Genomic DNA, 14,257 nt, shown 5'->3' on the forward strand with positions numbered 1-14,257 from the left:
CTGCTGCTGTGCATGATTTCCTCTCTATCAGGCCTCTGCTGGCTCCAGCACCAATGGCTCTCCTCTCGCTCTACCTCTTCCTTCTTGGCCCCTGGATGCTTTCCATCCCTGCATCCATTGTCTGTCCCTTCACCACGAAAGCCTTTAACCACCAGCACTGACTCTGCCTCTGATGTCCGGCAGGCTCTCACTACTGGCGCCTGGACTCCAGCCGTGATGGATGGCATAGCTGGCCCATTGCTCATCACTGGCCTCAGGGTCCTTCAACAGTAGATGCTGCCTTTTCCTGGGATGACAAAGTCTATCTGATCCAGGTGTGTATAGGGAGAAAGGCTTAAGATGGAACTAGGGACAAGGATATACAGGTCTATGTTGGTTACTCTCCTTTGTTCTCCAGGGCACACAGGTATATGTCTTCCTCACGAAGGGAGGCAATAACCTAGTAAGTGGTTATCCAAAGCGGCTGGAGAAGGAACTTGGGAGCCCTCCCGGGATCAGCCTTGAGACCGTAGACGCAACCTTTTCCTGCCCCGGCTCTTCCAGGCTCTATGTCACATCAGGTGAGGTGCCTTTGGGAAGTAAGGGGTGTCTTGTTTTTTTAATGTCTCATGGCGTAGATAACCAGGAGGGCATGAGAAGAGCTGATTCAAGATCCCATGATATAGAAGCTATGTTAAGTTTGTTGTCTTCTTCCCAGGACGGCGGCTTTGGTGGCTGGACCTGAAGTTAGGAGCCCAGGCGATCTGGGCAGAGCTCTCCTGGCCCCATGAGAAAGTCGATGGGGCCCTGTGTTTGGACACGTCCCTTGGCCCCAATGCATGTTCTTCCAATGGTCCCAGCTTGTACCTTATCCACGGGCCCCATTTGTACTGCTATAGCAGTATAGACAAACTGAATGCAGCCAAGACTCTGCCTCAGCCCCAGAAAGTGAACAGCATCCTTGGCTGCAGTCAATAAAAAATCCTGATGGGAATGAGCCCAGCCCCGCCCCGCCCCGCCCACCTCTCCATTTTCATCTTAATAAAGCCAGATGGTTTCTTCCCATGAATCATGGACTATTGATTATGAAACAAACTTCTTTATTTGTTTTTAAAAGAATATGAACATGTATGGGTGTGAGCATATGAGTGCAGGTGCCCGTGGAGATGGGCGGAGTTGGATCCCCGGGAGCTGGAGTTGCAGACAGTTAAGAGCTGCCCAGCGTGGGTTTAGGGATCAAATGTGGACCCTGGTGAAGAGCAGAGCAAGCTTCTAATGGCTGCACCGTCTCTCCCAGTGAAGCAACTACTCCTGAGAGCCCCAAACTCAGAAGAGGTTGTGGGAAACAGAGACGCCTGCAAGGATGACTGTCGAATCCAAACCACAGGCCTTTTACTGCTTGCTTTTCCTTGTTTTTCTTCTGATCCTCCTCCTCCTTTTGCTCCTCCTCCTCAATTTTTTTTCTGCCAGGGTCTCTTGTAACCTGGACTGTCCTCATGTTCAACCCCCCCCCCCATGTAGTCAAAGATGTCTTTGAACTTTTCTAATCCTACTGTCTTGACTGTTCCAATGCTAGGGTTCCAGCATGTGCCACCAAGCCCAGGTTTTGCCACGCTGGAGATTAAGCCTAGTACTTTGTGACTGCTAGACAAGCACTCTACTGACTAAGCTACATTTCTAGCCCAGAACATGATTTATTCCAGGCTGTCTACAGAGCATGAGAAAAAGGACCAGACTAGGAAGAGAAACTTTTGAGTATGCACAGTATGTAAGAGAGCTAAGACTCTAACCGAACCTGCAAACTGTCCACAACTGGCCCTTGGGCATCGGGAGTCACAGGGCTTAGGGAACCTACACTCTAAGAAGCGAATTGGCTTGAGTTGTTATGGAATGTCTTCTGTGGGTGAGTGGGTAGGTGGGTGGCTAAATTGTAGTTCCAAGTGGTTCTGGCAGAAGTCAGCAGTCAAGATTTTATTGCCATGAGTTAATTAAGCACAAGTGGAATGAAGACAAAGCTAAAGATAAGCACACCAGTGTGCAGCAGTGGCGGGCTGGAGACAGGCGTGACTGGAAGCTGGACAGTAAGACGTGGGGACAGAATCAGCCTAGAGGGGGGGTCTGCTGGAGCTACAGGCTGTCTGCCAGCAGGGGTGGTCTGACTCCCCTTCACCCTCCATGGGGTTTGCACCCTAGAGGCCTGCAGATCCCTCCTGCGTGGAAGGCAAAATGCTCGGTTCTTTTCTGCTCAGAAACTAACGGAAAGGGTTCGGCTTCAAACTTACAGCCACCAGGTTAGAGCGTTCTAACAAGTGGATCTCAGCTGAGACTCCCTTTCCTTTCCAAATCCAGCTGAGATTGGAGGTCAGTTTATTTCAGGGCCCCAAAATAAATAAATAAATAAATAAATAAATAAATAAATAAATAGCCTGAAACTCTAGCTGGCGGGTGGGGGTGTTTGTGTTTTTGTTTGTTTGTTTTGCCTTTTAATTTTACGATATGAGTTTGGGTGTTTGGCCTGTGTGTATTATGGTATACCACCACATGCATGCCTGGTGCCGCTGGAGGAGGGCATCTGATCCCCTGGGACTGGAATTGCTAGACAGATGTGGGCTGCTACTTGAGTGCTCAGAATTGATCCTGAATCCTCTGGAAGAGAAGCTAGTCATTTTAATTGCTGAACCATCTCTCTAGCCCCAAAGTGGAGGTTTTATTCTGAATATCTATGTCCTGCTCTCTGTGACGTTTTCAAAATGGCTATTGTGCTGCACCTGGCAGAGACCTGTGCTATGATCCTACTCACTGGAGAGATAGGGTGGCAGGGTCACTTAGGGTCACTAAGCCAATCATTGCCGCCTGGGATACAGAATGAATTTGAGGTCAGTCCAAGCAACATAGCAAGACCTTTTTTCAAAATAAAATAATAAAAGGAGGGTTGGGGATATAACTCAGTGGTAGAATGCCCGCCTAGCAGGGGGTATACATAGTTTTGAATGTGTGGACATGTATGTAGGTGCATGTGCATGCTATGTGGGTGTGCATGTGGAGGTCCAAGGCCAATGCCAGGATTCATCCCGGATCAAGCTTCCTGCTTACACGTGGGTTAGGCTCTCAGTCAAAGCCAGCACTCAGCGCTACCACTAGTTGTGCCAGCTCTCTGGGGACCAGAATTCCAGGAGGCTGCTCCGTCCACTTGGCCTCTATCCACCAGCATTTACACGGGTTTCTGCTGATGCCAAATCAGGTTCTCAGATTTGTGGAGCCAGCACTTTGTTTGTTTGTTTGTTTGTTTGTTTGTTTGTTTGTTTCGAGACAGGGTTTCTCTGTGTAGCTCTGGCTGTCCTGGAACTCACTCTGTAGACCAGGCTGGCCTCGAACTCAGAAATCTGCCTGCCTCTGCCTCCCAAGTGCTGGGATTACAGGCGTGTGCCACCACGCCCGGCTAGAGCGAGTACTTTTAACCCCTGAGCTACATCTCCTGCCCCTCTCTCTGCCATTCTTATGGCCATTGCCTGCCACCCTGACTGTGTCCTCTCGGCAGCAAGAAGTTTTGTGCACAGATGTTTCCTCCACGTCAGCTGCCCTTCCCCACTCACAACTGTCTTGCCTGTGCAGCCATCCCTCCAAGTCCAGCATCCCATGTGCGAGCCCAGCCTCTGTACTGCTGCCACACACACCCCGTTTTCACCCTTGCTTCTCCTCTCCTACGTCCGTACTGTCTTCTATCCCCTGGAAATTATTTTCTCCACCCGGGATCGATCATGTGAACTGCTCTCATTTCTCTGCCTCCCTGTCATTGTTATCTAGATATAAATAAAGAAGGAAATAAAACATCTAGCCAGAGGCCAGAGAAAGGGAATGTCAGAATTTGATGTGTCTGACTTCAAACCCCAGCTAACCCACTTAGCTCTCTGTTGAGAAACTTACGTTCTCTGTACAGAGCCATATTGGGGCAGTCTTGCACTTGGTCAGAGTTTGACTTTGGTCAAGGTTAACTTCTCCCAGTTAGCCAGGATCCTGCTCCACCTAGGGTGGAGTGCACGTAGTAAAGGTCAAGTTCATTGTTCCTCCAGGTATAGGGATTCCTGAATTAAACAGGTGACCCACCCAGCTGCCGGAGCAGTCAAGACGAAGACCTCCAAGAGAAGCTAGACAACTTCCACCGGAACTCAGCCTGGAGTCTGGGGGGAAGGGTTTGCCCGAACTGTTATAAGGTCTGGCGCCATTAAAGTTTACGGCTTTGATCAGTGAACATTGACTTGGCCGTACTTTCTTTTCGCCGCTCTTCCCTATGACCCCAAAATTCTCTCAACAGGTAACCCAGTTTACATGTAGCTGCTGGCGGCTACATAGTGGCGCCTGAACGTGGGAAGACCTGGCACGAGAGAATTTCTTGAGGTAGCCCTATCCAGCGAAGCTTCGTGGAAAAGGTGAAAATTAATGGTGTCCGCACGGTAAGCAACATAGAGGGCAAAACTAGCGCTAGTGAATTCGTGTCTATGGTTGTGAGTGCAGGAATGGATACAGTTTTTCAAGCATACTGCGTGGACCCAGCGCAGGACTGCTTGGGTTGATAAGATAGGGAAATATGGGGAAGGAATTTGGTAGGCATTTGCCCAAAGCTCGTAAGAGCTGATTTCGGCGAAAAGAAAGGGGTTTTTAAAAATAGGCATATGTCCACAGCTTCTAAGAGCTGTTTAAAGAGGAAAATGGATGCAATTGCTTAACAAGCACGCTTAACTTTCTGTGTATCTTTCCGTGTTTGTCCCGGTGCACCGACTGTCTATGTGTATGTTTATGTCCTCTCTGTGTCTTTGTGTGAATGACTGTTTCATGTTAAAAAGGAAAATTGGTAAAGATTTCATCTGCTGGCAACCTCTTGAGCTAGCCACAGTTTGTGTGGGGATTGATTCAAAGCCACGCTGCAGCAGCGTAGCTCACTCACCCAAGACAGAAACATGGCTGGGGAAAAAGCCGCTCTTAAAAGCCCAGAAACCTCGAGATTTGGGAAGACTTTGGTTTGGCTTGTGAAATTCATGTAGTCGCTTTATACATGTTTCTAATTGGTTTTAATGATATAAGGCTTTACATTTCTTGACTAAAGAGTTATAAATTAATTGGTTATTATGTAAAAGGTATAGTGTTATTAAGAAAAGGTTAGTTTAAAAACTGGTGATTCAGTGTTAGAGCTATCTTAACTAACTACACGTGGCCTAACGCCACTCATGCTTTGTTCTTGTTTATAATTGGATTTAAAGGTATATTTTGCATGTCTTGACTATAGAGTATTGGCTTAAGTCACTGCACATGATTTAAAAGGTATAATGTTATTAACAAAAGTTAGGTTAAGGCTGGTAGTTTAGGGTAGTCGCCATTTTGAACACGTGGCATGATGGTTAAGGCTGGTAGTTTAGGGTAGTCGCCATTTTGAACACGTGGCATGATGGTTAAGGCTGGTAGTTTAGGGTAGTCGCCATTTTGAACACCACATGGCATGACGCAATCCAGGAAATACAGGCCTTTGGGACGCTCCTAAATTGGCATGGTGTTTCATGTGAATCTTGGCCTGGAGATTAGACTTAATGAAGATTAAGATTTAAAATATTGTCTCTTTAATAAGTTACACTGTTATACACTTGAACATAAGAACTGGCATACAAACCTTGTGCTGTAAATATGTGTTTGCCATTAATTTTAAAGAAAATAGATTGTTTAAAATTGAGATTTGCTTCCAAAATTACAATTGTGCTCTAATATTGCAAGAAAACATTGAGTTACAATAAAAATCAGTGTGTCATTGGCTACAGTTTTCAGTTTGCAGGCTCGTAATTGTTAACATTTTGTAATTAGGATAATTTTGAGAGTGATGCAGCTATGGGTTTTAAAGGCCCATTGCCACTTTTCCACAAGTTTATAGGCTACAATGGTAGGAGAAAAATTTAACCCTCCAAGATTAAAAAGGATATCTCTATAGAAATGTATTTGATATCAAGTAGGTTCCTTTGACCATGAAATTACAGGTTTCTTTTGTTTAATCCTGTCTTAGTTAAAAGGCTCAGATTAGAAGATATTTACATTTGAGGAATCTCATACAATGTCCTTGCCAAGGACTCAAGGTGGATCCTAGGGCAGATAAAAAAATTTTACATTTGAGTTAATGCAAAGCTTAGAGCTGCCTCAGGGGAAGCTAGTGAGGAAGTTTTGAGAAATTGTTTCTGCCTTACAGGCCCCACCTAGGGAGTGTTTGGCTTTAAAATAAAAAAAAAAAAAAAAAAAAAAAAAAAGTTTTTGACTTATCCAGGTGTGGGTTAAAATGCAGTTCAAATCTATGAAAGGTCAAGGAGGCTATAAAAGCATTAACATTTGGCCTGTCTACTCCCTATAAAATTATTGTAAATTTAAAGGGTTGGTTTTTTGCTTTACATTCTGATAATTATAAAAGCATTTGCTTCTAATTTTAAAGAAACAACAAAACAATGTCATTAGAAAGTTTTTGCCTCAAGGAATGGCTAACAGCCTTACGTCCTGTGAGAAAAAATGTTTGTCTCTCTTTCAATACAGAAGTTAAGATCTTAAAAATTTCAGTGTATAATGTTCATAGAATGTTTGTTACAGGCCCTTGCTCCTATAGACTTTTAGAATTTTTAGGTAAATGGCTTTCAAAGGTTGTTAGGATATATTAATTGGCTTTATCATATTTACCTCATTTTAAGCTTGCCACAGAAGGTCTTAAACCTCTGTTTTCAAGGTAGGAAACGTTTGTTCCTTGCTTCAAGCAACAATCAAATTTATTATTAATGGTTGATCTATTACATGGCAAGCATTTTTAGGCAAAATTAATAATTGTTATCCAAAAGATAATTTGTACTATCAGATCACATGTTTATTCCTTTAAGTTTCTCCCTGCTTCAACACAGATACCTGAATTGGGTGCTATAGCAGCTATTTTTAAGATGTTAAAGGTCAAGCTTTTAATAATAGTAGATATACATAGCTCATGGTTTATAATTGCTTAAAATTGGTGCATTTTTAATACTGCTAATTCTTAATATTTACAGTTTATACAAATGTGATTCAAATTTCTAAGAACAAAGGATATGTTCTCTAAATGACTGTCCTTTAGGTATTTGAAATAATTTTATATTTTGTGCACATCAAATTATAAAGATTTGTTCTTGATGTCCTCAATTTCTACCTCTACCACGTAATGGTGTTAATCCTAGAGGACTTAGTTATTACAGAAAATGATATTCATATTTCTAATTTAAAAGATTAAAAAAATATGTACATGTGACTAATGATTCATTTTTAGGCTGTCTAGTTGCAACTGCTCTAACAGAAAAAGCAACTATATTTTATATAATTACATAGTTATTGCCTATGTTATGGGTTATACTTTGTGTTCCAACTTAAATTAATAAAACAATATCTTCTTGGAAGAAAGAAGAGAGGGGAAATCGTGTCCCTGTACATATAATTTAAATTATGCTTACATGTTTTTAAGAAAATTTTAAAATTTTAAAATTGGATGCCAAGAAACTCCTTGCTAAATGTATATGACATCTTGTAATTAGGCATATTGATGTCTAGGTGAAATGAAGGAATTCACTTACTAACATATGCCATGATCCTGATTTAATATTGGGGGAGAAGGCATGTCCTCTGTTTTTTCCACAGAATGCGGCAGAAGATATGCTGAGTGTGCTTGCTGAATGCCCAGACCATGGTAACATAAGAGCTATATTGGGTATATGTTCTTGACTTACCTCAATTGTTAAATGTCCCAGGTTAGATAAATTGCCTAGCTTCAAGCTTTTAGACTTTGCAGGACAGAACATGGAGACTGTTATGCTAGCTTAGGAAAAATTAATTAGAAGAGTTAAAATGACTCTTCTCCTTATTGTGCTCAGCTGACTCAACCATAGACTGGTCTAGAAATAATCCCAATATTGAAGATTCCAATTTTGAAGATGGCTAACAATCTTCAGCCAGCTGTGTTAATTTAACATATAGTCTCCACTTTTCCTGAGAAGTAACAGCTTAATTCTTGATTCACAAGGCTACCTCTCCCACCTCAGAGGCCAAGCCTTGGGTCCTCAAAGTTGTTAATTTACAACTGAATTGGATACTTCTGGGACAAGTTAATCCTATTCCACCTTTAACTCTTGACCTTGTCTGTTAAGCAGACTGGCTGTCTCCACCCAGGCTCACCTGGATGGAGAGATTACATGTCTGTTAAAGACACTTGCAGACCCCCCTGGCTTCAAAACTTACACAAGTGGATCTCCAAAGAGGGAGCCACATAGAACTCAGATCTATGTGTGTTTGTTTATGAACAAACATGGGTACCAGCGAGACGTGCGAGGCAAAGCACTGCATGGGGAGGTGAATTTCTGCTTCTGAGTCCCCAGGAAGTACACCTAATTGCATAGGGGTTAACGTCGAGAGGCTGTCCTTAAAATAATAAGGGAGCCTATTACCCCTCCTCTGAAAAAGACGTTATACAATATTTAAGAGGAATTACGGTCAATGCTTCCCCTCCTGGTTAAGGCCCGCCTTCTTATGAAGGATATTTATCCACTTGTTTTCTACCTCCTCGTGTTCAAATTAATAAAAAAAGGGAGGACATGTACAGAGCCATATTGGGGCAGTCTTGCACTTGGTCAGAGTTTGACTTTGGTCAAGGTTAACTTCTCCCAGTTAGCCAGGATCCTGCTCCACCTAGGGTGGAGTGCACGTAGTAAAGGTCAAGTTCATTGTTCCTCCAGGTATAGGGATTCCTGAATTAAACAGGTGACCCACCCAGCTGCCGGAGCAGTCAAGACGAAGACCTCCAAGAGAAGCTAGACAACTTCCACCGGAACTCAGCCTGGAGTCTGGGGGGAAGGGTTTGCCCGAACTGTTATAAGGTCTGGCGCCATTAAAGTTTACGGCTTTGATCAGTGAACATTGACTTGGCCGTACTTTCTTTTCGCCGCTCTTCCCTATGACCCCAAAATTCTCTCAACAGGTAACCCAGTTTACATGTAGCTGCTGGCGGCTACAGTTCTCTGAGCTGTTTTGTGTTTGTTTGATTTTTGGAGATAGGGTCTTATACGGCCCAGGCAGAGAGAGGGAGAGGGAGGGGGAGGGGGGAAGAGACAGAGAGATGGAGAGACAGAGAGACAGAGGGAGAGTTTGCATGCATGTGCAAACTAGGCTATGTGCCACACCAATCATTGTACAGTGTGGTGTGGTGGCAGAAACCACTCTGGATGCTCCAATCAGATGAGAATTAAAAGCAAAAGAAGTTGTTACAAGGTTGACATTTGGAGGTGGCTATGGCGGAGGACAGCATCATCCAATCACTAGGAAGCTAACTGCCAATTGTGGTGTAGAAGAGCAAAGCAGAAGCTGCAGAAGCTGGGGCTGGCACATCTAGACTGCCTTGTGCTGCCATCCCTGCTTCTGATGCAGGGACCACTGCTGATGTGGCTAGACACGTCGAGAGAAAAAGAGGGAGAGACTTCACCTTCAGACTTAACTGGGAAAGGAGCCGACAAGGAAATCCGAGAGCTGTGTTTTTCAGATCCTGGGCTTAGGAGGTACAGAGGGGATTACAGAGAAATGAGGGCAGGAATGAGCATCAACAGGTGAAATCTGCCATAATCACACCCATCAATCACAACTCTTCAGTTGTAAAAAACAAAACTTGAAGTTGTAGAAGCAGTGAGAGAATTTGTTGGTTTATAACTATGGCTTCAAGCAAAGGTAAGTACAGATATTAAGTTGATATTGTCAGGCCTCTCTGTCCTGAACCCTCCTCTCTTCCTCCTCCTCCTCCTTTTCCTCTTCTTCCTCCTCCTCCTCTTCTTCCTCCTCCTCTTGCTCCTCCTTTTCCTCTTCTTCCTCTTCCTCTTCCTCTTCCTCCTCCTCCTCCTCTATTCAGGTTGGCCTCATTGTCAGCAAAGTGCCACTTTCTTAGTGTCAAGATGCCTGCCAAGCTTACCCTGTGCTTGATAGTTCCAGGAAACTGCGGGACCTGATTTCCATGTTCTTCTTTGGGCATGTGCCCGTCTCTGGATTGGTCACTATGGGAGACTAATTCTGAGTTTGGAGTCCACCATGAAGTGGATTGTGGGACTAAGACCCCATATAAATGAAGAACAGGAAGGGTGGGTCTCTAAAGCATCCCTTTCCAAGACGGTCTCACACCCGAGTGTAGGAACGCTGGAAAATGCGCTACTAGTAAAACGTATTAAATGTAGGAGTGGGATTTCTGGGTTTGATGCAATTTCTATTTTTAGTTAGTTTGTTTATTTATTTATGTGGGGGCTGGATAGTTGGGTCAGCAGTTAACAGCGTGAACCTGAGTTCGGAGCCCAGAACCTATGTCAGGCAGCTCACAGCTACCTATAACTCACGTTCTACGGCATGCGAAGCTCCCTTCTGGCCTTGATCCTTTCCCAGTACACAAAAATAAAAGTAAATAAAACCTTTTTTTTTTAAAAAAAAAATGTGATGGTGCATGTCTTTAATCCCTGAACTAGGGAGACAAACACAGCTGGATCTCTGAGTTCAATACTAGCTTGATTTACAGAATGAGTTCCAAGACAGCCAGCACTGCAAAGAAAAACCCTATCTCCACAAAACCAAAAACGAAAACGCGTGCATGTCTGTGTAAGTGTCTGTGCATAGAGGCCAGATGAGTAGGCTCCCCTAGAGCTAGAATTACAAGTGCTGTGAGCATCCCAATATGAGTTCTGGGAACCAAAGCAGCAAGTGTTCTTAACTACTAGGCCATCTCTCTAGATAGCTCCTTTTTTTTTTTTTTTTTTTTTTTAGTTTTTAAATTTACTAAAAAAAAAAAAATTGAATCAGGGTCTGGATATGTAGTCCAGACTGGCCTCCAACTTGAGATCCTCCTGCCTCTGTCTCCCAGAAGATGAGTTTTTAGTTTCTTGAGGAATCTTCATGCCACAAAACTAGAATCTTTAATTTAAAAAAAAAAAAAAAGATTTATTTTTTGCACCTTAGGGTGTTTTGGATGCATGTCTGTGCACCACATGCATGCAGTGCCCTCAGCGACCAGAAGAGGGCATCAGAGCTCCCCTGGAACTAGAGTTACAGATGGTGGTGAGACACTGGGTGCTGGAAGTTCATTAGATAGGCAGCCAGTACTCTTAATAGGGGAGCCATCTCTCCAGTCTCCCAAACCAAACTCAGTTTTTTTTCTTTTGAGATGGGATCTCTGTATACCACCCTGGCTGTCCTGGAACTCACTGCCTGCCTCTTCCTGCAGAGTGCTAGGATTAAAGGCATACAGCGCCATACCTGGCTGCAAGCCAAACTCTGTCCTCCAATCATCTTCCAGCTTCTACCTCCTGTTTCTTCCAAGTTTCTCACATGGAGGGACTTCACTCACTCACCTTCTTTCTGATTGCTCAGTCCACACTGGGCACCTCAACTTTCTGCCGACGTGGATCAGACTATGGGGGGGGGGGTGTCAGGACCTTCACCGTGCTGAATTCAAAGAATGCTGTTTTTGCTTTGACCTTATTGGAAATCTTTGCAGCGGTTGATGCTGTCGACCGTTTAATAGTCCTTGAATTCCTTCCCTTGGATCTTATCCATGATGTTACTTTCTCTCAATTCCTCTCTTACTCTCATGTTTCTTCTTGGCTTCCTTTCCTTTCCTGTCCTGTCCTTTCCCTTGCTGGCTCTCTAAGCCCTGGCATTTCTCGAGTTCAGGCCTTTGTCTTTTTACCTTAGTGCTGTTGTGGGTTAGGATTTCTTTTTGGTTGCTTTATACTCTAGCTAATTCGACGATGGAAGTTTAAATGAGAATGCCTCCCCACTGCCCCATAAGGCTCATAAAATTGAACACTTGGTCTCCAGTTGGTGGAGCTGCACAGGAAGGATAAGGAGGCGTGGCTTTATTGGAGGAAGTTGTTCAGTGGGATGCACTTTGAGGTTGTAAGACTTGACACATTTCTGCTAATTCTCTGCCTTGCGGTTGTGGACTAAGGTAAGCTCTCAGCTAGTTCGCCAGCACCACGCCTGCCTGCCTGCCTGCTGCCATGGTGGTGATGAACTTCCATCCTCCTGGAACTGTAAGCCCCAAATAAACCCTTCCTTCTATAAAATGCCGTGGTCATGGTGACTTATCACAGCAACATAAAAGTAACTAATGTGGGTGCCTTCAATCCCAGCACTCTCAGGGCAGATGCAGTGGATCTCTGTTTGAGGCTAGCCTGATCTACAGAGCAATTTCTAGGACAGCCAGGGCTGAACAGATAAATCCTGTCTTGAAAATAAACAAACAAAATAAACAAAATAAAGAAAAACTACTAATGTACACTCCTCGTTCTCATCAGATTGTCCAAGTCTGTGATTATCTGAAAACATTTCCTGAATACCTCAGCTTCTTGTTCAATAAGACTTGAAGAGAAAAATTTTGGTGGGCCATTTTAGGTGAGCGGTATTTCTGACAGTTTTCACTGGTCAAAGCAAAAATATAGCAGTCATTTTTTGCCATGTCCTCAATCCAATGCCCAATTAATGAACTGATCACTAATTTCTGAGAACTCTATCTCTTGAATTTATTGAGCCTATGCAATTTTCTCATGTGGTTCTTAGTCATGTCCCACCTTAGCCGCCTTAATCACTTCCTGATTGGCCTCCACCCTTCCAACATTGGCCTTCTGTCTCTTCTCCCTCAACATCCACATTCTGATGACTTTCTACTTAACAGTCAGAACTGACTATGGAAGGCTCAACTTGATTTGACACTATTCTATCTCTTCTGTCATTCTTCTTTATCGCCACACTTGCCTTTGTCTGTTTTCCGAGGTTATGACTAAATACCACAGACAGGACATTTACTGATATTTCTAGAGCCTGGGATGTCCAAGATCAAGGTGAACACTTCATGAGGTTCAGCTTGATGATAGGATTCTGTGGGGGTCTAAGATGGAATAGGACCATCTCTATGGTAATGAGAGGGAAGAACATAAAAGAGACACAAACAAACTAGCTTCTATCCCAGACCTGTTCTTCACACAACCCTATAATTCATTAACCCATGCATGCACAAACTCATCCACAAAAGCTGAACCTTCATGACTTCTGGGGATCAGGGTGGATGGGAGGGGTTAAGGCAGGGTCTTAGTATATAATAAATCAGGCTGGCCTTGAAATTATGGTCCTCTTGACTCAATGTGATTTTGGGTGATGATCTTTAAACTATAGCAGTCTCCATATTCTTCCTGTACTCCTGCTACATTGAGCAATTTTCTCTTCTTCTGTGACCTCTATGTCATCCTTTTCTCTCACTTAAATTTTACTTCCTGTGTGAGCCTTCCAAATCTCCCAGGCCAGACTAACCTGACACACAGTGTCCTGTGTATTTTCCTTAAGATACCATAATTTTAATTACCTTAGTGGTATCTCTTCCCTCTTTTAATTTGGAAGCTGAATGAAAGCAGGAACTCTCTTGCTTTTTGTGTTAGCATTAGCATCAAGGACAGTGTCTTATACCGTATAATTATTTGCTGAGAGTGAATGAATGAATGAATGAATGTCCTTCTAGGTAACACTTGCTCATCTCTCAAGGATCCAGGTCAGGGGCCATGTTTTCCAGGTGGGATGCACCTGAACCAGATTCTTTTGGGGATCCTTATGTCCTGCTTGGGATCCAACATGGTTTGTATATCTTAGGAGCTTGTCAGATAACGATGTACTCTTAGCCACAAGTCAGTAGTTGTACAAGATGAGCACTGGGTAGAGGAAGCTTTATTACATTGCTCTATTTTTGCAAATAAGTGAAAACATTCATAATAAAAAGTTAAAACATTTATATTTACCCCGGGACAAATGAAAGTATATTCAAAGACACCTTTGGAGTACTTGTTTTGAACAAGCCAGAGATTTATAAAGTGAACCTGCGTTAAGATTGTGTGTGTGTGTTTGTGTGTGTGTGTGTGTGTGTGCTTTTCCACTTCAGGGGAATTCTTTAGAAGGTGAACATAAGATGAAATAACGGATATAGGAGCACTGTTAGATTTAGATGCCTTTTCAATCAGTTGTTCAGGATGTTCAGAGCCCACCCAGCCCACAGCTCAGGGGACAATGCTTTGGGGGTTTCTGCCTCTCTTTACCCTTGATAGCATCTGACCATTAAGACCGGCCTCACTGCCCAGCCAGGGCCTGCAGCGAACAGGAATATAGCCAAGTACAGCATTTCTGTTTATTTTCCACTCACATTCTCCACTTGGTCCTTTCCTCGAGTTAATTTCTACCC

The 14,257-nt window shown here is 43.5% G+C and overlaps 1 protein-coding gene across 1 annotated transcript in view; it reads left to right on the plus strand.

Annotated features, from left to right (window-relative positions):
• Hpx (hemopexin) overlaps positions 1–1,035 on the plus strand; it is a 9,936-nt gene extending 8,901 nt beyond the window's left edge. The window contains exons 8-10 of the mRNA XM_052155529.1: positions 184–314; positions 398–560; positions 698–1,035. Of these exons, the coding sequence (XP_052011489.1) occupies positions 184–314; positions 398–560; positions 698–957 (554 nt within the window). The 3' untranslated portion in view covers positions 958–1,035. The remainder of the gene's footprint in view (positions 1–183; positions 315–397; positions 561–697) is intronic.
• The last annotated feature ends 13,222 nt before the right edge of the window (positions 1,036–14,257 follow it).

The sequence above is a fragment of the Apodemus sylvaticus genome, chromosome 1 (genome assembly GCF_947179515.1).
Source record: "Apodemus sylvaticus chromosome 1, mApoSyl1.1, whole genome shotgun sequence".
Lineage (NCBI taxonomy): Eukaryota > Metazoa > Chordata > Mammalia > Rodentia > Muridae > Apodemus > Apodemus sylvaticus.